This window comes from Microcaecilia unicolor, chromosome 2 (genome assembly GCF_901765095.1).
Source record: "Microcaecilia unicolor chromosome 2, aMicUni1.1, whole genome shotgun sequence".
NCBI classification, from domain to species: Eukaryota; Metazoa; Chordata; class Amphibia; order Gymnophiona; family Siphonopidae; genus Microcaecilia; species Microcaecilia unicolor.
The window spans coordinates 356,738,893-356,763,445 of NC_044032.1; the positions used below are offsets into that span (position 1 = coordinate 356,738,893).

Consider the following 24,553-nt stretch of genomic DNA (forward strand, 5'->3'; position numbering starts at 1 on the left):
AGAGCATGGCTGTGTCAGAGAAAATGAGTACAGGGAAGGTCAACCGCTCCCTCCCTCCCTCTACATTTAAAGCAACACCAGGGACTTGCATCTCTGCCTCTCTCAGCTTATTCTCTCTCTTCGCGGACAACTAGCTTTAAATAGCCCTTGCAAGTGGAAATCGTAAAACTGGTGTACACAGAAATGGGAGTTACTTGATGCTTTTCTTGACAACTGACCTCTTCTGTATCCCCTATTTTCCAGACTGCTGCTGCTGCTGCCAGTTAAAAATAAAGCGCAGTACTCAGACAGGCTTGCCACTTTCAGAAGCCAACAACACTCTTTCTACACATTCACTCTGCAGGGGAGAGGAGAATCGATGGATGGCAAAAGGGGGGGCAGGGGATAGAGGAGAATCGCTGGGTAGCTGGAGGGGGCGCAAGGGAGACAGGAGTTTAGCTGGGTGGATGGAGGGGGCAGGGGACAGATAACAGTCAATCACAAACACATTCACTCTCACAGACACACTCACACCCAGAGACTCAATCTCTCTCTCACACACACACACACGGTGCTGCCAACCACGCAGAGGGGGGAGAGGCAGGCGGTCCTGAGACCACAAGGGAGGGGGAGAGGAACGCAGAGGGGCAGGGGGTCCTGAGGGGACAGGTATCTCTGTTACACACACACTCTCACAGTGTCTTCCTCTCTCTCACTCTCACACTGTCTCACACTGTATCACATTCACTCTCTGTGTGTCACACAGTCACTCACACACACTCGCAGACATCGGGGGGGAGCGGTGCTTGCGCCCGTTTCATTCCTCTCTGAAACGGGCCTTTCACACTAGTATGTATGTGTGTGTATATATATATATTCCCCCCTCCCCAATGGAGACCCCTTTTGTGTGAGGTCCAGGCCAAATGGACCTGCTGGCCTACCCTCTGATAGGCCCTGGTCCTAGTGGTCAGAGCAGTGGGCTGAGAATGAGAAACACCTTGGTTCAAATTTACTCATGTTGATTACTTTGGGCAAGTCATTTAATTCTCCATTGCCTCAGGTACAGATTCAAATTGAAAGCACTCCAGTGCAGGGAAATACCTACTATACATGAATATAGCTAATCTTGACCTACTACTAAAAAGGTGCGAGTTAAATACAAATAAATGATAATTGTGTTAATGTTTATACCCAGTAAGCATATTTTTAAAAAAATGCTGGCTGTGGTGTTTAAAATAATAGATATATTCTATATAGTATACATATAACATGCTGTCTGCCATGTACTGTACATATAGCAATAATATTCGGCCACAATGAGGTTAATAGGGCATGAAGATGCCTATTTTTTAGCTTATTTCATAAAGACACATAGAGGGGCATAGATGTCCGGCCCCGTAAAGCGGCATACCTGACCGCATTATCGAAAAAAGATGGCCGGCCATCTTTTGTTTCGATAATACGGTCGGGGCTGGCCAAATCTCAACATATGGGCCGGCGTTAGTGATCGCCACCATTGGTTTTTGCCGATAATGGAAACTAATGGTGGCCATCTCAAACCCGGCCAAATCCAAGCCATTTGGTCATGGGAGGAGCCAGCATTTGTAGTGCACTGGTCCCCCTCACATGCCAGGACACCAACCGGGCACCCTAGGGGGCACTGCAGTGGACTTCAGATATTTCTCCCAGGTGCATAGCTCCCTTACCTTGGGTGCTGAGCCCCCCAAACCCCACTCCCCACAACTGTACAACACTACCATAGCCCTTAAAGGGTAACGGGGAGCACCTACATGTGGGTACAGTGGGTTTTGGAGGGCTCCCATTTACCACCACAAGTGTAACAGGTAGGGGAGGGATGGGCCTGGGTCTGCCTGCCTGACGTGCACTGCAGTACCCACTAAAAACTGCTACAGGGACCTGCGTAGTGCTGTGATGGAGCTGGGTATGACATTTGAGGCTGGCATAGAGGCTGGAAAAAATGTTTAATTTTTTTTTTTTTTTGAGTGGGGGGGGGTTGGTGACCACTGGGGGAGTAAGGGGAGGTGATCCCCGATTCCCTCCGGTGGTCATCTGGTCAGTTGGGGCACTTTTTTAGGCTTGGTCCTGAAAATAAATGGACCAAGTAAAGTCGGCCAAGTGCTCGTCAGTGCCGGCCTTCTTTTTTCCATTATCGTCCGAAGCCAGCCATCTCGTAGCCACGCCCCCGCCCCACCTTTGGTACCGTGCCGACACGCCCCCTTTAATTTTGGCCCTGCAACGGAAAGCAGTTGAAGCCGGCCAAAATCGGCTTTCGATTATATTGATTTGGCCGGGTTTAGGAGAAGGCCAGCCATCTCCCAATTTGTGTCGGAAGATGGCCATCCTTCTCCTTCGAAAATAAGCAGGATAGGGGCCTATGGGGCTCATTTTCAAAGCACTTAGGGTTAGGTTAACTGAGTGGTGCCATGGGTGCGTTAGCATTTTTATTGCGCATAAATGGTGTACGTGCGTTAAACGCTAATGCGCCCATAGAAATGTATAAGTATACTATCTCATTCGACTATTGATTTCTTATTATCCTATACTTGTATTATACATAAAACAATATCATCAATATCTTCTATTATTGTATTTATTCACTATAGAAATGTATAGGTGCGTTAGCGTTTAACGCGCCTTAAGTTTACAGGTGCGTTAAAAACGCTAAAGCGCCTTAGTAAACATACCGCTTAGACATAAAGTTCCACAGATTACTTTGCAACTTTGTAAGTATAAGTGCTTTGAAAATACGCCTCCATGTGTCTTTATGAGATTCTAGTACAAATCCTGCAGATATTTAACCTAGACTGAAGCTGACATTATGCCTGCTCAAGAGGTGGTGTGAATGTTTGCATGTATAATACGCTTGATTGTATGCATTTTATAAAATTATGCACATAAATTGTGGGTCTGCTTAAACTTTAAAGTATATTTTGAAGTGCACCTTGTATACATTTTACATGTGCTGTTATTTTGTAAGATGCCTTTTTACACATGTACATTTCTTTGTCTCCTCTTCCTGGCATAATGCTTGCCAGCAGCCCTGGCATGCTTTGATGCCATTCTTCACTTTGCTGTGCAGAAGACCACAGTGACATCACCACAGGCAGCTGCATGTGACTGGTGACTTGTGAGCTGGCCACCCCTCCTTTGCTAGATATACCACTTCTGGATATAATTAACTCTCCAAGCCTGCTCTTTTTCTGGGCTGTTTTCAGATACTTCTGAGCTTTTGTGCTTTTGCAATGTAGACACCTCTTAAATTACAATTAATAAGAAGATTGCCAACTTATTTCTCTTGAACATTCAATAGTAATGATTTAATCACTGTAAGGCCATGCAGAAGTTCAACTAGTAAGTTTAAAATCTTAAAGTTAAATAACATTAGCACTATGCTATCTGGAAATGTCTTCTGTAGTAGGCAACACTTATTATATTTGCCAGCCAATTTGCGTATTTTTCAGATGCTCAGTATTTGGGGTTCAAAATAAGGTACACAGTGATTTTGACATTGAGGAAAAATATTATTTTTATACTATATTTAAACATAGTTTTTTTTTTCCTTACACGTGGTTTCTCCTGTGTTAGCCAGATTTTTAGTAACCACTGTTCTGCTTGAGTAAAGTGTATCTCCGTTCTTCATATAGGACCACCTGTGGGTTGTAACACACTTATGCTCTGAATATGTCTATTTATTCCTTGAAATATCACTCTTTTTATGTGTATCTTTTTTCTGTCCTTTTGGCAGAGCGAGATAGCTGACAGTAGGAGTTTACCTCTTACTGTGGTGGGCACTCATTTATCACAGGCCCTGAAGGCTGGCTATAATCTCAATGTTGAGCGAGCAGGACTAACTCCTCAAATCAAGAAGATTGTTACCGATGTTATCCAGAATCCTCCCATCAATTCAGGTGAGAACTGTAGGGCCCTAGCTGCAAACTCATTTGAGTGGCTTATGAAAAAAACATGTTTTTTTTTCATCTTTTTATTTTTACAATCTGTTTTCCAATTCTGAAAATAGTTTGTTTCTTTAATGATGTTAAAATTTCTGATGCTAACAAACAAAAGAAGAAAGGAATGATAAGAAAAAACTGAACTAGGAAGACAGAAGAGATGGTCAGAAGTAGGATAGTCTTGAGTTAATTGACTTGCATAAATATTTATTTAAAAGATTTCCAACCATCTGACACTGCCGTATTTTGACTGAGTGCCTGCATCAGAGGTCCATAAACCTTTTAAGATGCAAGCAGTAGGAAATATGAGCTGGTGCATCCTGTATTAAAGATTTCAAGCAGTAAGTATACTGGTCAGTTTTAAATCTGGCATAAGTGTATACAGCTGAAATATGCGCATAGGTGTATGTCATAACCTACATATGCGCTTCAGGACTCTGCCTGCACGCCACCTAAATTCCTCCCCCAAAATACTGACACCCTGGGAGAGTACAAGTTCAGGTTAATAATTTTATGCATTTATTGTGGCATATAGAGTGAAACTTTTGTTATACAATTATCCCCTTAGAGTGCAGTTTTATTACAGGGCATCTAGATGGAAGAGGCACATCAGCATGTTGTGCCTACTTTATGTACCCCTATAGCCAAAATGCCTAATTATTGGACTGTAAATTCAATCCACAACACGAGATCTAATTACAACCGCCAGTCAGTATTGTAAAATACTAAAATGTTAATATTGTTATATGTGTGAGGGGTATCCTCAGATAATGTTATCTCCTCACAAAGGACCCACTTTTACCAGGATCTCAGGGTGACTAACAACTTTTCTTTCATTGGTGGGAGGGGGGGGGCTTTCTTTTATAGATCTTAGAAAATATGTGAGGGGGTCTTTATAGCACTCCTTGAATGCAGATATGATGTGGGGTATGTTCTCTGTTGAAAAGATGGTTCTGTTGTCTTAAGAGTGAGGAAGGGTTAGGATGGGAAAGAGGGGAGGGGCAGGGGGGCAAGGGTTGTGTGAATGGTCTGTTTGAGAGGGAAGGTGGTAAAGGGAGGTATGCTTGTGGGGGTGTATGGGGTAAAGGGGGGTGAACTTGTAAGATGGGGGAGGGGGGCTTTATTGTATTCTGGAATTACTGTTGCGTTTACTCTGTCCAGGACACTGTTGGAGGGATGGGAAAGTCCGGCAGGCTTATCTGGGAGGTCTGCTGGATGGAGAATTGTTGTGGTGTGAATGGTATTGGCTTGATTGTATGTCATGGTTAAACTGAAATTCATGTCCATTAATGTGGATGGCATACACTCTCTTGTCAAACATACAAAAATTTTATCATGGCTGAAATCTGAAAAAGTTGACATTGCTTATCTGCAGGAAACTCACTTGTCCAGCACTGAACATCTTCAGTTGAAACAGGGCTGGTTGGGGGAAGTGATGTACTCCTCTTACAATAGCAGACAGCGTGGGGTGGCTTTATTGCTTCATAAACAACTTCCACTCAATATTCATAAAATAATTCAAGATTGAGAAGGCAGATATGTTATTTTACTGGGAGAACCCTATTTATTTATTTATTTATTTATTTGTTGCATTTGTACCCCACATTTTCCCACCTATTTGCAGGCTCAATGTGGCTTACATAGTACCGTCAAAGGCGTTTGCCCAGTCAGTGGATAACAAATACAAAGTTGTATAGTGATCGTATGAGGTATAAGTGGAGGGTTGGAATGGATGAAGATTGCGTGATGTCCTGTTCAGTCACAGTCATGCTGTGTTGGTAGGTGAAGAGGGTTACGTGAGGTCGTTGGGGTAGGCCTTTTTGAAGAGGTAGGTTTTTAGTGATTTCCTGAAGTTCAAGTGGTCGTGGATTGTTTTCACAGCTTTTGGGAGCTCATTCCATAGTTGTGCGCTTATGTAGGAGAAACCGGCTGTGTAAGTTGTTTTGTATTTCAGTCCTTTGCAATTTGGGGTCGCAAACTGATTTTTTTGTAACCTTTATGGCCCTAATTTATATAATTACAGATTTTTCTCTGACATAGTGGCCAGGCTGATTCCCCATCTGGGTTACCAACTTGTTTTAGGTGGAAACTTTAACACTCTTGCAGATCCAACGATTGATTGCAAGCCAGCTAAACTGGGAGGGGGGCAGGGAGAGAGATCTAAGAAACAAAGGGATTAACTTTCTGCTGCACCAGTTGGGGATAGTGGATATTTGGCGGCTCTTACATCCGCACAATGTGAATTTTACTTTTTATTCCCATCCCCACAATATATATTCCAGACTAGATTATTTCTTAATATCACAGTCATTGTTTTCTATAGCAAGGGAGGTGTGCATATCCTTGACAGTTTGCCTTATCGCTTACCCTATCCTTTGCAGCAGACCCATCAGAGAGGGTATGGAAATACTCGCCTTTTCTTTATAACAATGCTGCTTTTCAAACTTATTTGAGGGAAAAATGGTTGGATGACCAGCTCACTAACGTTACCCCAGATGTGGGCCCAGCTACTTTCTGGGAGGCATCTAAGGCAGTGTTACGGGGCCACATGCTAGCATACACGTCGAGTAAGAAGAAAAAATTGGAAGCAGAATTATTAAGATTGTCACAAGAATACCAATCCCTTTGCCGGCAGCATGTGCACCTTTTAGACCAGGCCTCTAAAGATAGCACGTTGGGGGTCAGAAGGCAGATTGATCTCTTGCTAAGCAGCCATATTGAGAGCGTTTTAAGCTGTTTAAGTGAGGCAGTAAGGCGGGAAAACTCTTGGCTAATTTAGTGTGACCTTATAGAAAGCAACAAGTCATCACCTCTATTAAGGATGGGTCAGGGCAGAGATATAACACAGAACCTCAGACAGCTGCTTGGAGCAAAGCACATGGTTGTTGAAAGTAGGCAGAACAGCAATCACAAGCTGAAGGGTTAGAAAGGTCAAAGTTTCTAGACATCACTTTTACTCCCGATATGCGGAGTTCTCCTACAATGCTGGCGATTAGAGCCACTATCCAGGCACTTTCTCCCTCCTCAGAAGTGAGAGCGTTGAGTTCGGCTGAAAGTGGCGAATGGAATGCTGTCAGCTGCCTCGCAGTTACTTCCTGATCAAGACTGGGTCTTAAAGCTTTGGTATTGAGATATTATGTTCCTTGATTGTAAGATCAGTGTGTTCCCTTATGTGGCAAGACCTACTCGGAATTGACATCAACAACGTTTGAAATTAGGGGGCCTTTTTTGGCTTAACTTTCCCTGTAATGAGTTGTTACATTCAACTTGGTTAAATATGTATTTTATGACCCTGGTTATTTATCAATTTTTTTAGACTGAGTTAACAAATTCTCCCTCTTCTCAGCAGGTTATTCCATTTTTACCACCTACTTTAACTCCATAAAAGAGATTATTGGTAATGCTTACTTGCTTCTTTTTCGTCAGTTGTTTAGATTTACATGGAATTGCGTTTGGACTCACTTCCTTATTTGTGGACTATTATGATAGAAAAATAGATTCGTTTTTCCTTCAGTTATACTTTTGTAAATTTTGAATTTTCCTTTTCTTTCTCTATTTTTTTTATATCAAGAGCTATTTCTTGGGATTGTAAATTATAATTGCTTAAAAAGGGGGTCAGAACTTTTGTTCTACAATGCAGTTGTCTTCATTTATTTATTTTTTTTTGTTACATTTGTACCCCGCGCTTTCCCACTCATGGCAGGCTCAATGCGGCTTACATGGGGCAATGGAGGGTTAAGTGACTTGCCCAGAGTCACAAGGAGCTGCCTGTGCCTGAAGTGGGAATCGAACTCAGTTCTTCAGTTCCCCAGGACCAAAGTCCACCACCTTAACCACTAGGCCACTCCTCCACCATAATTCAATCAATCAATCAACTTTAGGAACCTTATTAAAAATGTAAAAGAAAAAAGTAGTAATGAATCAACTGGAAGGATGTCCAAACTTTTCCACATGTCATGTTGCTTTCTTTATTATTTTTGATCTGTTGAAATCAGAAAAATAAATAGTAATTTTGCTTTAAAAATTACAGAAAGATCTCATGTTTAACTTTGTAACGTAGGGCTACATTGAAAAATACAATTTTATTAGGGGTGCTGTATTAAACACAACTGTATTAAAAAAAAGTGTACAAATATTTTTAAAATATTTTTGTGCACAAACTTAAAGCATCTCTGGCTGCTAGTAATGGTTTGGTATGGGATTGTAGATAATGCTCACAATCTATGGAATTATGGATTGTTGCAGGAAATCACTGTGGCTTTATACATTTGCATTTATTTATATATTTATTGCTGAAGATTGATCAGTATATAGTAATTAATTGTTTTCTTACCACACATTTTGAAATAATTGCACCTAAGTTCTCAAATTCTGTCAGTATGTTTAGAGATTGAGGACATTTATTTATTTTATTACATTTGTATCCCGTGCTTTCCCACTCATGGCAGGCTCAATGCGGCTTACATATACAGGTACCTGGGGCAATGGAGGGTTAAGTGACTTGCCCAGAGTCACAAGGAGCTGTGCCTGAAGTGGGAATCGAACTCAGTTCCTCAGGACCAGAGTCCACCACCCTATCCACTAGGCCGCCACTCCATTAATGAGGACCAAGACTGCTTAAAATACTTTTAAGAGCCTGATGCAGGCTGAAATAACCCCAGATATTCAGTTCTGGGGTATGTCCAGCTTCTGACACTAAATATCCAGGTGTCTGCAGTAACCTGGAAGTTAACCAGGCACTGACTGATATTTAGACCAGTGCCCAGTTAACTCTGTGTATAAAGTTAGGACAGCTTTTTTGCTATCCTAACTTTATCCACTTAGCCATTTTGCAGACTGAGTATTGCTGCTAACCAGCTAAGTCATGGCTCTGCCTAAACTCCATCCCCGGACCACTCCTAACTTAGCTGGTTAGGCAATAGTTGGTTAACCAATATTAAGTGGCATTACCCATTTAAGTGGTGCTGAATATTGGCAGCCGGCCAGCCAGCTTGCTCATTAACAGGGCAGGAGCCTCTTCTACCTGGTTAAATCCTTTTGAATATTGGGCCTTAAATGTCTGCAGACAGCGTTTTGACCAGACTGGAGATGAAGTCTGTACACTGTTTCATCAATAACAATAGTTTTGCTGTTGTTGTTTTCTTCTTTGTTGTTGTTGGATATATAGATCTAACCAGACTGAGAGCCATCAGGGAGCTGGTTCCTCAAGATATTGACCTGTACCTTATCAGAATGACTATTGCTTTGCTGGAGAAAGAATGCAGTAGTGGGCCAGCCAGCCAGCAGTCTGAAACCAGTAAAGAAAGAAGGCTGGAACCCCTTCAGCAGAAATTGTCTACTGGGAGGCTTCCACACAGCAGCAAACAAGAGGTCAATGAGGAAGATCTTACATGGATTGAAACTGAGGTCAGGAAATACCATAATGGTGTTAATTTTTATAAAGTATTTTTCACATGTAAAATTGCACAGTCCATATGATGTGCCATATGTAGATGTTGCTGGGGACATGGCGGCAGTGCCGGGGGTTTTGTTGTGTTGTAGATGTGTATTTTATAAAATACATTTTTTATTGGGAATAGTTCTGGGATTCTACTTTTATAAAGGTATATAAGCGTTTGAAATAGACAACTTAATGGGCTTTTCACATAGATGTAAATCAAGACATAAACCTTCAAAAATCAAAAACTGTTTTCATAAGGGAGGAAAAAGACCTCGGTGGCTGTATATCATCCAATTAATGGTGATAAAACACCTTATATTCCTTGTCATCAAGCAGATGAAGCCATTACGTATGGGTTGTGTCCATCAACCAGCAGGGGGAGATAGAGAGCACTCAATTTTTCACAGTGCCTCATGGCCAGCTAGCTCCACTGCCTCTTCAGTATTCTCTATCTCCCCAAGCAGGGTGGCTGCAGCTTCTTCGAGCTCCATCAAAAATCTGCCTGGGGGTGGCTCCTGGCTTGCCAGTTGTTAGCAGGGGTGTTAGAGGCTATAGCAGCTTCACTTTGAAGGCACGTAGGTCAGCCCTTTCCCTGCCTTACCCATGCCCCCGTGGATGTGGACATATTAGCTTGCTTTTCCCTGTCCTTTCCCACTCAGTGGATGCCGGCACATTGGTTCGCCTTTCCCTGCCTTTCCCAATTATCTGAGCATCCGGAGTGTTTTTATTTACCTCTTTTGCCTCTGCTTTCCTCACAGCATTAAAAATAAATAAATACATAAAGTCGCATCGCGCTTTAGAGTAGCAATCTTGGAAAAGAGGTTTTTTTTCTTGAGATTCTTCTGCAGGACCGGAGCTATGATACTCAGTCTAGTGAGGTAAGAGTGTTTTCTGACTCCTCCAGAGTGGGCCCGCGATCGGTACGTTTTTGGTGCGAACCGCCATTTTTGAATTTTACCGCCATTTTTGGTGATGGCTGCGGAGACTGTAAAGCGCTGTTCTAAATGTGGCAAGCGCAAATCAGCAGCGGGGCTCTGTAATTTGTGCTGTACAGACAGTAGAGCCGGCCCGAGCATGGCGAGCGGCGATCTTTTGCGCTCTGAGCTGGCAGCGGACACCATTTTGAATTTTCCACATGGCGCGGCCTCCGTTGCGACGGAGAGTCCTGAATCCGGGGAGAGGGGGTGCCTCTGAGAGAGGCTAATAATAGAGCTGATAGCCCTGGGCAGGATCCGGGCGGTCAGGGAGCGGTTTTCTCCCCTGATTTTGTTTTAATGCTGCATAGGGCGTACATGCTTAAAAGAGCTCTTCCACAGGGTTCTTCGGACCCTCTGCCTGCCCCCCCCCCCCCCCCACCCCGGTGGATCCTGGCCTTTTGGAGTTGGCTTTGCCTGTTTCTTATCCTCCTGATAAACGCAGAAGGGCTAATTCCCCTTCTGAATGTGGTGCACCCCCTTCCCCCCCCCCCCCCCCCCCCCCCCCCCCCCCCGTGGTCAGGCTATGAGGATTCTGAGGGGTCTGGCAGAACTTCTTGGGCTGAGGAGCCAGAGTCGGGTGCAGAATTGCCACAGGAGCTTGATGATCCATCTGCGGTGAGGATTTTCCACCGCGAGGAGCTGCCAGCACTTATTTTGGATGCCTTACAAGCCCTCTTGATTGAAGATCCTGGGAGTGGCGCAGCCTCCTCTGTTAATCCAAGGATGGCTAGTACCAGAAAGCCTGCTTGAGCCTTTCCTTTGCATGACTGCATCCAAGAGCTTATTTCGGCTCAATGGGCTGACCCCGAGGGACCTTTGAAGGTTGCCAGGGCTATGGGGCAATTATACCCTCTGAGTTAGGAACATTTGGCTCGCTCTGCAATGCCTAAAGTGGATGCCCTGGTCACGGCTATGACAAAGAGAACTACCCTCCCTGTTGAAGGAGGTGTTGCCCTGAAGGATATTCAAGACCGCAGACTTGATTCAGCTCTGAAGCGGTCCTTTGATTTGCCAGGTCTCACTGTTCGGGCATCTGCATGCAGTTGTTATGCTGCTAGAGCCTGCCTGGCTTGGTTACAGCAGGCAGTGGAACAGCCCGGTGATGGAGCGGAGACCTTATCTGAAGTGGCTCCGCGGATGGAGTTGGCCTTGTCCTTTTTGGCTGACGCCCTTTATGATACGGTCAGAGCTTCGGCTAAACAAATGGCTGTAGCAGTGGCAGCTCGCCGCACTCTTTGGCTACAACATTGTGCGGCGGACATGACCTCTAAGCAAAGGTTGGTGAAGTTGCCCTTTCAAGGCCTTCTCCTGTTTGGTGAGGAGCTGGAAAACATTGTTAAAGGCCTGGGGGATTCCAAACCTCAGCACTTGCCCGAAGATAGGCCGAAGCCTTCCTCTAAGGGTCAGGCGGTCCGCTCCTCTTACAGACCTCGCTTCCGTGAAGCTAGAAGGTACCGCCCGGGGCGTGCTGCTGGGTTCACTGAGCATGCCCGCTTTCAGCAGAGAAACTCCTTTCGCTCGGACAAACGTTCCGCAGCTGCCGGTTCAAGGCCTGGAGTTCAGGGGCGACCCTCTCAATGATGGTGCGCAGGCCTCCTCCTCGTTTCCTGTCATCGGAGGAAGACTTTCCCTCTTTTTCGAGGAGTGGGCCAAAATCTCCGCAGATCAGTGGGTCTTGGACCTGATCAGAGACGGATACTGAATAGAATTTGATGCCCCGGTGAGAGATGTGTTTGTGGAGTCCCGATGCGGTTCTGCCGCCAAACGGGCGGCGGTAGAGAAGACTTTGCACAGTCTGTGCCGGATAGGGGCTGTGACCCCGGTGCCTCCCGCCGAACAAGGTCTAGGCCGCTACTCCATTTACTTTGTGGTGCCACGAAAAGGCGGGTCTTTTCTCCCGATCCTGGACTTAAAAGAGCTAAACAAGTCCTTAAGAGTGCGGCATTTTCACATGGAAACCCTGCGCTCCGTCATTGTGGCGGTACAGCCAGGAGAGTTTCTCACGTCTCTGGATCTGAAAGAAGCTTACTTGCACATACCAATTTGGCCCCCGCACCAGAAGTTTCTGCGGTTTGCAGTGTTGGGAAAACGTTTCCAGTTTCGGGCCTCTTGTCTTTTGGCCTCGTCACAGCTCCCCGAATCTTCTCCAAGGTAATGGTGGTAGTAGCTGCCTTTCTCAGGCGAGAGGGTATCCGGGTTCACCCGTACCTAGACGACTGGCTCATCAGAGCAGACTCAGAAAAAGAGAGTCATCTAGCTACAGCCAGAGTGGTTTCAGTCCTTCAATCTCTGGGCTGGGTCGTCAATACGGCCAAAAGCTACCTGACCCCCTTGCAATCTCTAGAATATTTGGGGACCAGGTTCGACACAGCCTCGGGCTATGTGTTTCTTCCTGAGCAAAGGCGGTGCAAGCTTCAGAATCAGGTCTGTCTGCTCCTGAGGATGCACCGCCCGCGAGCTTGGGACATTGTCCAGCTGCTGTGATCGATGACAGCCACCTTGGAAGTGGTGCCATGGGCAAGAGCGCTCCTGAGACCTCTACAGTATTCTCTACTTCAGCGATGGTCTCCAGTATCTCAGGATTATCAGTGCAGACTTTCTTGGCTCCCTGCGGCTTCCTCAGTATGGAGTGGTGGCTCTCGGACAGCATGTTGCGGCGGGGAATGTCGCTGGCGCTCCCCGATTGGTACCTAGTGGTGACAGATGCCAGCCTGAAGGGCTAGGGCGCACATTGTCAGGGGAAGCATGCCCAGGGTCTGTGGACGCCCGACGAGTCGGAGTGGTCTATCAACCGCCTGGAGTTGAAAGTGGTGTTTCTGGCTCTTCTGGCCTTTCAAGTGACCCTGGAAGGATTGGCTGTCCGAGTGGTCGGACAACACGACAGCAGTGGCCTACATAAATCGACAAGGCGGCACTCAGTGCAGAGCTCTAGCCGCACAGGCCGAACAAGTTTGCCACTGGGCCGAGCTGCATCTACAGTCCCTGTCAGCAGCTCACATTGCAGGTCAGAGCAACGTGCAAGCCGACTATCTAAGCAGGTATCAGATCGATCCAGCGGAGTGGGAACTAGCAGACGACGTATTCCTGCAGATATGTGCCAAATGGGGCAAGCCAGTGATGGATCTTATGGCGACCAGTTCCAATGCCAAAGTCCCGTGCTTCTTCAGCAGACGGAGGGATCCTCGCTCTGCCGGGTTGGATGCCTTGGCTCAACCCTGGCCCCTGGGCTTGCTGTATGTCTTCCCTCCGTGGCCCTTGATAGGGCGAGTGCTCCTGCGGATTCGGCTGCATCCAGGAGAAGTGGTGCTCCTCTCCCCGGATTGGCCCAGGAGACCTTGGTATGCGGACCTCCGACAGATGCTGTTGGAGGCTCCCTTTCCGTTACCTCTGGTTCCGCACCTGTTGTCACAGGGTCCGGTGGCCATGGAGGATGCCTGCCGCTTTGGTCTTATGGCATGGCGATTGAGAGGGCGCAATTGAGAGATCAAGGCTACTCAAATAAGGTAATTTCCCCTCTCCTGCAGGCCCGTAAGCGCTTCACCCCCTGAGGAAGGAGGCTTTGTTCTCCGAACGTTTGTCAAAATGTATTAAAATTAGTCCAATAAAAAGATTACCTTATTTTCATGTTCTATTATAAACATTTATTAACACAGCTACAATACTACTTTATCCTAAAGCAAAAAACTAAAAATATATATTTTATTTACAGTTTGTTGTCTCTGGTTTCTGCTTTCCTCATCTTCTTTTCACTGTCTTCCTTCCATCCAGTATCTGTCTTCGTTCTTTCTCTGCCATCCAGTGTCTGCCCTCTCTGCAGCCCCTCCCTACCTCTCTACCCTCATCTCCCCTTACGTTCCTACCCGTAACCTCCGCTCTCAAGACAAATCCCTCTTTTCAGTACCCTTCTCTACCACCACCAACTCCAGGCTCAGCCCTTTCTTCTTCGCCTCACCCCATGCGTGGAATAATCTCCCTGAGCCCATACGCCAGGCCCCTTCCCTGCCCATCTTCAAATCCCTGCTAAAAGCCCATCTCTTCAATGTCGCCTTTGGCACCTAACCACTACTCAAGAAATCTAGACTACCCCAACTTGTCATTTTGTCCTTTAGATTGTAAGCTCTTTTGAGCAGGGACTGCCCCTTTTTTGTTAAATTGTACAGCACTGCGTGACCGTAGTAGCGCTATAGAAATGTCAAGTAGTAGTAGTATCTCTGCCCCTGTCTGACTCTCAGCTCTTATTAGGACTGAAAATTAAGTATTATATCTCTGTAAAGAAATATAAAGTCCTCCTCTGCGGGTGGGGAGAGACATTTTGGGTGATTCCAGGCACTTGCTGCACTGTGGAACAGTGGAATCCATCCATGGAAAAGGGCAATTAAGCAGCGAACCACTGTGAACTTTCTTGCAAAGGGAAATAAATGTTAAATATATGCAAATTCTACAGTTCACATACAATTATGCTGCATTAAGGAAAAAAAGGATTAACATGCAGCCATTCAGACCAATGGATTCGTTGAAACAAACTCTGCACCTACCTAGGACCCAAGCCCATTACGAAAGAGTAAGATTAACTGAATGCACCATCCTAATGTTTAGCTTTACATGTCAAGAGGGTGCTAATTGCTTGTAAGTATTTTTCTGAAGGCTTTGGAGAGCCACAGGCTTGAGTTTCGTTTTCGCACGGGTTACCGATTTCAACTGCAAACAGTGCAAAAACTATTCTTTTACCCAGCTGCTCTTTGGTGGCTCAGACCCTCGAAACAGCACAGTGGCTGTTTGTTTACCTGACCTTTACACAGCCGTGCTTTTTCACGTCAGTGACCCCTTTCAGAATAACATGGTGGTTAATTAAAGCAGTACAAACACTGCTTTAGACCTGTCCCTGCCTGGAAGCCATTCTCTCTCCTACAACTTCCCGCCTACATGAGAACAGGAAGTTGAAGGAGAAAGAAAGGCTTCTCGGGCAGGTCTAAAGCAGCGTGTGTAGTGCTTTCTCGTTGACGCTATCGGCGGATCGGGGGATTGGAATGCTGGGGGGAGGGGTGATACCTGGTGGTTGGTGCCGCGATGCTGAAAGGAGAGAAGAGCTGCTCTTTCCTGTCCGCTGCAGGGCTAAAGGGTGGCTGTGCACTGATTGGAGGAGCAGGGAAAACTGGGTGGGCCTAAGCTGAGATTGGGTGGGCCTGGGCCCACCCAGACCCACCTGTAGCTACGCCCCTGCTTCACATCATGGTCTCCCAAGACACTGCCTTCAGTTATCTCAACCTTGAAACTTTGGAGCTCTCTTCCTTCCTCCTTCAAGGCCTCCCTTTCCTTTACCCCATTCAAAATCCTTCCTAAGACTCACCATTTTTTCTGACTTCTGAACCCTTTCCCTCCTAGAGTCTTTCTCGACCTCTCCTATTCTCTCTAGCAACCTCATCTGCACTGCACTGCGGTATTTTGTCTCTGTAAACCGCTTAGTTGCCTGTTTGGATTTATTTTGCAGTATATCAAACCCAAATTTAAAAAAAATAAATTCTTTTTTTTTTTATTTAAATATGTTTATTAAAGGCTTTTTCATACCGATAATACAAAGGTAAACTCAAAAATAAACACAAAAGCAAACAACCCCCCCCCACCCCCCCCCGCAAATAAACACAAAGGAAGATCAAAGAGCCATGGCAATACCCGGAAACACACAGTATGGATACACAAAATCAAGTGGTGCTAGTATATTTGAGGGTTGCAGGCACACTGTAATGAAGGTAGCTACATACTTAGGTCTTGATTGGGGACAGAGTTGTTATAGGTATGCTATGTCTGTGGTACATAAAATAATGATAGAGGTATATAAAATAATGAGTGGAGTGGAACAGGTGGATGTGAAGCGTCTGTTCACGCTTTCCAAAAATACTAGGACTAGGGGGCATGCGATGAAACTACAGTGTAGTAAATTTAAAACAAATCGGAGAAAACCTTTCTTCACCCAACACGTAATTAAACTCTGGAATTCATTGCCGGAGAACGTGGTGAAGGCGGTTAGCTTGGCAGAGTTTAAAAGGGGGTTAGATGGTTTCCTAAAGGACAAGTCCATAAACCGCTACTAAATGGACTTGGGAAAAATCCACAATTCCGGGAATAACATGTATAGAATGTACGTTTGGGAAGCTTGCCAGGTGCCCTTGGCCTGGATTGGCCGCTGTCCTGGACAGGATGCTGGGCTCGATGGACCCTTGGTCTTTTCCCAGTGTGGCATTACTTATGTACTTATGGTGGGCCCTGAGGTGCTCCCTCCTACGCCAGATTAGGGCAGGGTCTTCTCTGTTTATGCACCTGCACTGGCGCCAGAGTGACTCAAGGTCCCAGTGGATACCGAACTATCTGCAAATAGAAGCTGGTGAAGACAGAGTTCAAGTGATGGGCCTTCTTGGCTCCACATACATTATTTTTTACAACTCATTGTGCAATGCTTTTCACATGGCCTGTGACAGATGGTAACAGCCAAATTGGGGGTGGGAGGTTGGGCAGGCATTACACAGGCACAGATGCTGTGTGAGCTGAGGTGACCATGGGGAAAGAGGATGGCATGGTGGCCTTTCTGTGGAGCATATGCACTATTGTTGGGAGGGGGCATGGGCAGTGGGGTAAAGCAGATGTGCCTTTGGATGGCTCTTAATGAGCTACTGCGAATGTTCCCATCAGTATGTAGGCATGGGGCAGGATGTGAGGTGGGGGGGGGGGGGGCAGATATGTGCAGCTCCCTCATTTTAGCATTGAATGGTTAGTGGAAGGGGCCCCATAATTACTTATCATTGGATATTCTGGACATTCAGATTTCACCAATGTTTTGTTATTCTTCCTTTTTTTTTTTTTTTTATGTTTTTATTATGAAGAGAAACAAACCATACAAGAGTATAAGGAAAATACACATTACCAAAGGTACAGACAGCAAAATCAATTTCCATAGTCCAAATACACAAATACAAAACTGTGGTATACAATGGTAAATACCTCTTACTGTAAACAAACCTAACCAAAATGCTCTGCTTGTGTGCACTCCTTCCCGTTTGCGTACCAGGTACTTATCCTGAGACTGAAACAGGCTGCCTCTCCTCTTCTTTTTGTGTTTATCCCTCCCCCTTCCAGGAACCCACCCTCCCTCCCTTCCCTCCCCCCCCCCCCCCCGCCCTTGTCCCTCCCCCCCCCCTACCTATCCCCCTCTCCTCGGATCTGGTACTAGATCTACTAGAATTGTGCAATGTTAGTAACGATGCTCCAATTAGTGAGCGAGTAATGTGCGAGCACGATAGAGTGGGCGCCTATGATATCAGCACCCTCCATTTCCTCCATAATTCTACATAGCCAGCATCCCTTACATGATGTGTGTCCGTATCCATGTCCCCCTGTTCCCATCCTGCCATCTGTATCATACTAGCCTGCCATTTAGCTAGAGGGGGCGGTGTTATGTCAATCCAGTGTTGTAAAATAACTCTTTTTGCTAACACTAAAGCCAGAAGGACAAACTTACATTGAGATGCCGATAACCCCTGTTCCACAAGGTCGGCATCAGAGCCTAACATTAATATGTCATAGGACCATTCTAATTGAGCCTGAAGAGTTCCCTCCAGCCGCGCCAGAACACCCTCCCAAAAATCTCGCAGCACCCAACATTCTAAAAAATGATGTATGATTGTACCTTTACCCCTGTGGCATTTCACACAACCATACCATACTGTGATCAGATACCGCTTCCGCCTCAATGTCTACCTTGCGAGTTTGCGAGAAAAGGGAAGGAGGTATCAGTATATAGTCCAGTCGCGCCCGGACTCCATGCACATGAGAATAAAAAGTATAGTTCCTATCGTCCGGATGCATGGCTCTCCATATGTCCACCAATCCCAGCTCATTTTGCAGTAGTCCCACCCCCTTCCCATCAAAATCCTTGGGTCTTTTCTTTGGAGGGTTACAATCCACTAGAGGGTCTGCTGTAATATTAAAATCTCCCCCCACTATCAGTTGATAATCACTAACTGTAACCAGAGCCGCCAGTAGAGAAGAAAAGAATTTCTGTGAGTAAACATTGGGCGCATACACCGAACACAGAGCTACTTTACTACCTTGTAAAACTTCTGCCCAAATAACAAACCTCCCTTCTGGGTCTTGTATGATCTGGTGTCGGCTGGAGTCTAAACCTTTATCAATGAGTATGGCCACCCCCCTTTGCCGGCTATTAAAGGATGCAGACACCAGTTCTCCAACCCACCTCTGTTTTAATTTTAAATGCTCCAAGGACGATAAGTGTGTTTCCTGTACTAATAATACGTCCACTTTCATATGTTTACTATATTGGAGGATTTTAGATCTTTTGATAGGCGAATGAATGCCGTCTACATTCAATGTAGCCACCCTTAAGCTAGTCATTTAACCCCACCCATCGTGCCATTGCAATAATAGATCTGTCCACCTGTCCCACTGGCGGCGTCCCAGCTGACCGCCTCAGGAACACTTGCTAGCAACATCATTACAAAAATTGTCTCCCCCACATTCCTCACTCCATACTGCTCAGATTCAGTATCGTTCAGCACCAATTCCGCTTGTTCCCTTCCCTTTTCCATCCCCTTATTTCCACTGACATTACAATGATTACCCTGCAACCATCTCCCCTCTTCCCTCATGTCCCCTCCCACGACCCTTCCCTCATACTCTCCCTCCCTCCTATCCCTCCAGTCTCTTCTCCTCCTCCTTCATCCACCCACGCATCCAACCCCCCTTGCACACTTGCCCCCCTTTCAATCCCCCTTCACACTCATCCTCTGTCCCACCCAGCCCCCTTATGTATACCCACTAACACAGTGCCCCCGCCCCCTCCCCCCCACAGCACCTCTGTTAAATCAATTGTCCGCCTGACAATGGTTTGTAATCATTTTTGGTTTCCCCCCCACAGGTTATAAGAACAACAGATTAATTAACAAATCATTAAACAGCATATCCCCAGCATGCCTATCTTAACTGCACAGCGGGGAAACCTCCTCTGCCCATCTCTTTGTGCTCTCCTCTCCGATTGACAATGAGTTCCCCCCCCCCCCCCCCCCCCCCACAGGCTAGAGAAATAACAAATTAACTAACAGACCATTAAACAGCATATCCCCAACCTGCATATCTTAACTTCACTGCACAGCAGGAACCACTTCTGCCCAGCTCTCTGTTCTCTTCTCATATGCAGAGAATCCAGCCGACCATCTGGGACTCTTCCCACATCTTGTTCAACTGGTTCAGCATTGTAAACAGCTTGCAGATCGTTAAGTGTAGTATCAGAGATAAGGTTGCCAGTCCTGTGATCATTTATGAGAAAACCAAGAGAACAGAGTAATGAAAGGTATAGGAATAAAAACTGAAGGCTGTCCACAAGCTTGCTGAGCCCTACTTGCAATTTACGTCTCTCGCTGAGGCCCCGCTGCTCTTCTTCTATTCCTCCACGCTGCCTCCATTCCTCGATGCTCCTCGCGCAGAAATTTGGTTCCCCACCGCATCTGATAACTAAGCAGTTTTTCCTAACTTAAATCTGAACAGTTTCAAAATCGCCACAGCGCTGCCCCACGCACCCACCGTGCCTCCAACACATTAGCGTCTGGTTCCCATTGAGCGTGAAACCGCAGGCCGCCCACATCAGCTCCTATGGATCTGGAGGTAGCTTGTCCAGGAACGCTTGCAGCACTTCCGGCTTAGTGAGAGTGATCGTGCGGTTGTCATGCGTAACTCTCACCCTGGCTGGATACTGGAAAGCAAACTTAATTCCTTTAGTGTATAATTTGGAGCAGTATGGTGCCAAAAGTTTCCTCTGCTCCGTTACTCTTACCGAGAAATCTTGAAAGAGTAGAATCTTAGCTCCTTTATATTCCAACAGTTTCTGCTTTTTGAAGAGTTCCAAGATCCTAGCTTTGATCGCATAATTCAAGTACCTGGCAATAACAGGTCTCGCTCTTCCAGATTCCTCTCTGCGGTTTCCAATTCTGTGCACTCTTTCTACTTGAACACCTCCCGCCTCCGATGATAACCCTAGAGCCTTCGGTAACCAACTCTCGGTCAGCTCACGTAGGTCACTCTCAGGCACTGTCTCAGGGATTCCTATAATGCGCAAATTATTTCTGTGGCCCCTGTTGTCTTGATCTTCTACCCGGTCAAGGAGAATTTTAACCTGTGCCTCCAGTGTTCCTATCCGGGTTTCCGCTGCTGACAAAAGATCTTCCTGTGCCGAGATGCGCTCCTCCGCGTGCTGAATCCGCACGGCGTGTCCCGCGACGCTGTCTTTGATTTCTTCTACTCCCTCATGGAGTTTAGCCAGTTTGTCATCTAATAGCTGGGACAAATGCCTCATAGAAACTTGTACCATGTCCTCTTGTATTCCCGACGCTATTAGTGGTCCCGTTGGTGAGGGAGCCATGCTGGTGGGGGAAACGGAGGAGGAAGAAGCCGAGGACGCCATTTTCTTTGCAGCCACACTCAACTTTTCACGTCTCTTTCGCAACGATTTCACCGGCATTCCCTCTCCTCTTCCCTCTCGATCTTTAAATCCCAGCCGTGCCACACCACTCACCCGCAATTTGGTTTATTTTTCAGCGCGGAATGTCTGCATAAAAACGTGCTTTTTGTAAAAGGGGAGAGGAGCCGAGCCAACAGGCGTCCGCTCAGGCTCTTACCATCACGTGACCCCCTTGTTATTCTTCCTTATGAAAAATCAATATCATGTATTGCAACAACAAAAGAACCACATTGTATGTGACCTTGCCTATGTATGGCGCTTGTACATGAGTGGTGCTGTGATACTGAGGGGCAGTGGTTCACGCTCACCTTGCCAGGGTGCCTGTGATAGATCTCCATGCTCTCATGGAGATGTGGGGGGGGGGGGCAGTTGGTGGTGGTACTTAAAAATTTCTTTCCTGTGCCTGAGGCACAGGAGGACCCAGAGCTCTGTCTTTGGCACACTGAAATTTGGCTCCTTGTGCAGATACATGACTGTGCACACTGAGGAATGTTTCTCCATGTGCAGAGGTATATATGCAGGTTTTGCATGTGGCGGGAACATCCTGCCATTGCCATGATGTTTTCTCGATATGGGGACCAGTACGACCGTTGTACATTTTGCGTAGTGTATTTCCAATTGGCGGAGCATTTATCTCCCAACGCCTATGATGTTTGCAGTGCTTCCTCTTTCTAAACTTTTTTTTGTGTGTGTTATTTTTGAATATCGTGAAAACGTTTAATTCTTTCTTCCATTAAGGACTTCCACATTTTTAAATGTTTTTCCAATAAACGCTTATTTCACCATTTGAACATGATATCAAAAATGCCCCTCTTTATATGCTACAAAAGAAAAACAATAACAGGAAAAATATGCAGTTTTTGATAGCCATCATGGGTGTTTAAATTAAAATTTGATAATATATATTTCAAAGATGGTGTATTAGCAAAATAGTCACTTTAGTTTTTTGTTTTGCTTCTTTTAGGGAAAATCAACCAGTTCAAACAAGATAAGTCCATATAAATTCAAGAGTATATCCAAAGAAAAAAGAGAGAAAACTAATATATCCACTATACTGAACGCCTCACTACATGTATGTATGATTTAATTTGTTCACCTCAACTGTAAGTACAGAAGCGTCCATAACCGGCTTTATTTATTTCTAGTTATGATTTATTGAAACTGTTCACCCCCCCCCCCCCCCCCCCCACCCTTATCAACAGGTATAAAATCTTTTTTTAATAATCTTTGTTTTCTCCCAGCTTATCAAATACAATATACTTTGTTATGCTATTACATGGTCACCTAGCCAGTATTTCCATCAAAGGCATGAAGATTAGGCTTAGGTTTAGTTTCAGCCTATCCAGTCCTGCCTTCTCTGTTGGGACATGTTAAGGGTGGGATTTGTGTGTTTCTAAGACCTGGATGTTTTGAGCTAGACCTGTTTTAATAACGACTAAATTACAAAAAAAGTACCCCAAATAAAGAGTTGACTACTGAAGGAAGAAAAGAATGACCCCACCCCTTACTCCCCTGGTGGTCACTGACCCTCTCCCACTCCCCAAAGATGTGAAAGAAACAGTACATACCAGCCTCTATGACAGCCTCAGATGTAATGGCCAGTCCTTTTAGAACAGCAAGCAGGTCCCTGGAGTAGCCTAGTGGCGGTGCAGGGCACTGTGGAGAAGGAGACCCAGGCCCATAATTCACTCTAACTGTTACACTTGTGGTGAAAAGTGTGAACCCACAAAAAACCTACTGTACCCACATATAGGTGACACCTGCAGTCATAAGGGCTATTTTAGTGGTGCACAGTTGGATACAGTAGGCTTTTGGTGGGTTTTGGAGGACTCACTATACAATGTAAGGGAGCAATGGTGAGATGTGTACAAGGGAGCTTTTAGGTGAAGACCACAGCAGTGCCTTCTAGGATGCCCCATTTCTCTGCTTGGATGTCTGTGTGGGCCAGTCTACTAAGAATGCTGGCTTGATTTTGTGTGTTTTTCAGTTGGATGTCTTTTTTCCCCGAAAATGGACCAAAAAGATAAACGCACAGAGCACAAAAACATCCTGCATGTGGCCATTTTTGAGAAAAAAAGATGTTTTGCTGTTTATGCTATATTTGCTGCTATATTGTCTTTTTGGATTCTGGATATTTTGAGCAAAATGTTCAAAGTTGGACTTGGATGTCATATTGAAAATGCCCCTCCAAGTGTCTTTTCTGACAGCAATACCTAGGTTTCTTGAATTCCTAGTTTTCTACCAGTTGCTATCAACCCTGAGGTGGGCAAAGCTGGGCCTGATCCTTGAGTGCCGGGCTGAAGATTATGAAAATAATTTGGTATAGCTCAGATGGGGTTTTCTTGGACTCCTGGTAAAAATAGAAGTGGTACTGTTTAGCATTCAACACACTGGAAATACCTATAAAATTCAGACAACAGATCTGAGATAGCCTGTATGACAGGGTGGCAAGAAGGAAACCCAGTGCTGCAAAAAAATGATGTGATGTGCTGCGCTGCATAGCATTTGCAAAGAAACATTTAAGACACATTGCATGCATATGGAGACAGTTAAGTGGTCTGATGAGGAACTTTTTGGTTTCAGTACTGAACAATATAGGGATATTTCTATATCAACATGCCTACTATTTTTAGCCTATTCTACAGAGAAAGGTAGGCGTCTACTTTTCTTTACAGAATACTACTGTAAGTGGCAGAGAATGCACCTACATTTTATTTGTTTATTTGTTGCATTTGTATCCCACATTTTCCCACCTATTTGCAGGCTCAATGTGGCTTACATAGTGCCGTAGCAGCAGTCGCCGGTTCCGGTCTAAACAAATACATAGTGTGCTCAAGTACAAGGTGTGATTGTGGTAGGGTATGGTTCACATTCGGTAAATGCATTGGGAAACATTAAGTGTGAAGAGGGAGATAGGGTGAGTCCATTAAAGTCTTGGTGTTGTGTAAGTGCAACCACTTAAGCCAGCACTATATCTGGTGTGAATGCCTGTGCCTAGATGTATGCTATGCTATAGGTCTTTTATATTCCACAGTATTTCCTTGTAGGATTCAGCACGGATTACAAATAAAAGAAGCAACCACAAATAGGAATTACATAATAATAACAAAAAAGCAGACATTATCAAGAAACATATAGGTTTTCAGACTTTTACGAAACAATAAATAAGAATAGGATCTCCTGATATGGATTGTTAATCCATTCAAGATTTTTGCACCTAAATACTTAAAAGAAGATTCAAATTTTATTTATTTATTAGGATTTACTTACCGTCTTTTTGAAGGAATTCACTCAAGGCGGTGTATAATAAGAATAGATCAAACATGAGCAATAGACAATTACAGCAGTAAAAATATTCATAAAAATATCTTTTTAATTTAACCCTTTCGAAATTTGGAAATACTAGAGTCAAAATTTGAATACATTGGGAAACCCTGCCAGAATTTAATGGAACACAGTACTTTGCTAATCCTATTGAATTTTGTCCTGCAAGAGATTTAAAAAACAAACATGCTATCTTAAAATGTATTTGCAACTTAATTGGAAACCAGTGAAGCTCTCTAAGGAGAGGAGATGCCCTCTCAAATTTTATTCAACTTAAAAAATTGCCTAGCTGCTGTATTCTGATGTATGCATAAATGCACATACATTATAGCAGTCTATA

At 45.0% G+C, this 24,553-nt stretch overlaps 1 protein-coding gene across 1 annotated transcript in view; it reads left to right on the top strand.

Annotated features, from left to right (window-relative positions):
* The window catches only part of WRN (WRN RecQ like helicase), a 442,993-nt gene that overhangs the window by 377,926 nt on the left and 40,514 nt on the right, over window positions 1-24,553 (top strand). Inside the window, 3 exon segments of the mRNA XM_030194495.1 lie at window positions 3,746-3,908; window positions 9,118-9,356; window positions 21,854-21,961. Coding sequence (XP_030050355.1) covers window positions 3,746-3,908; window positions 9,118-9,356; window positions 21,854-21,961 — 510 coding nt within the window.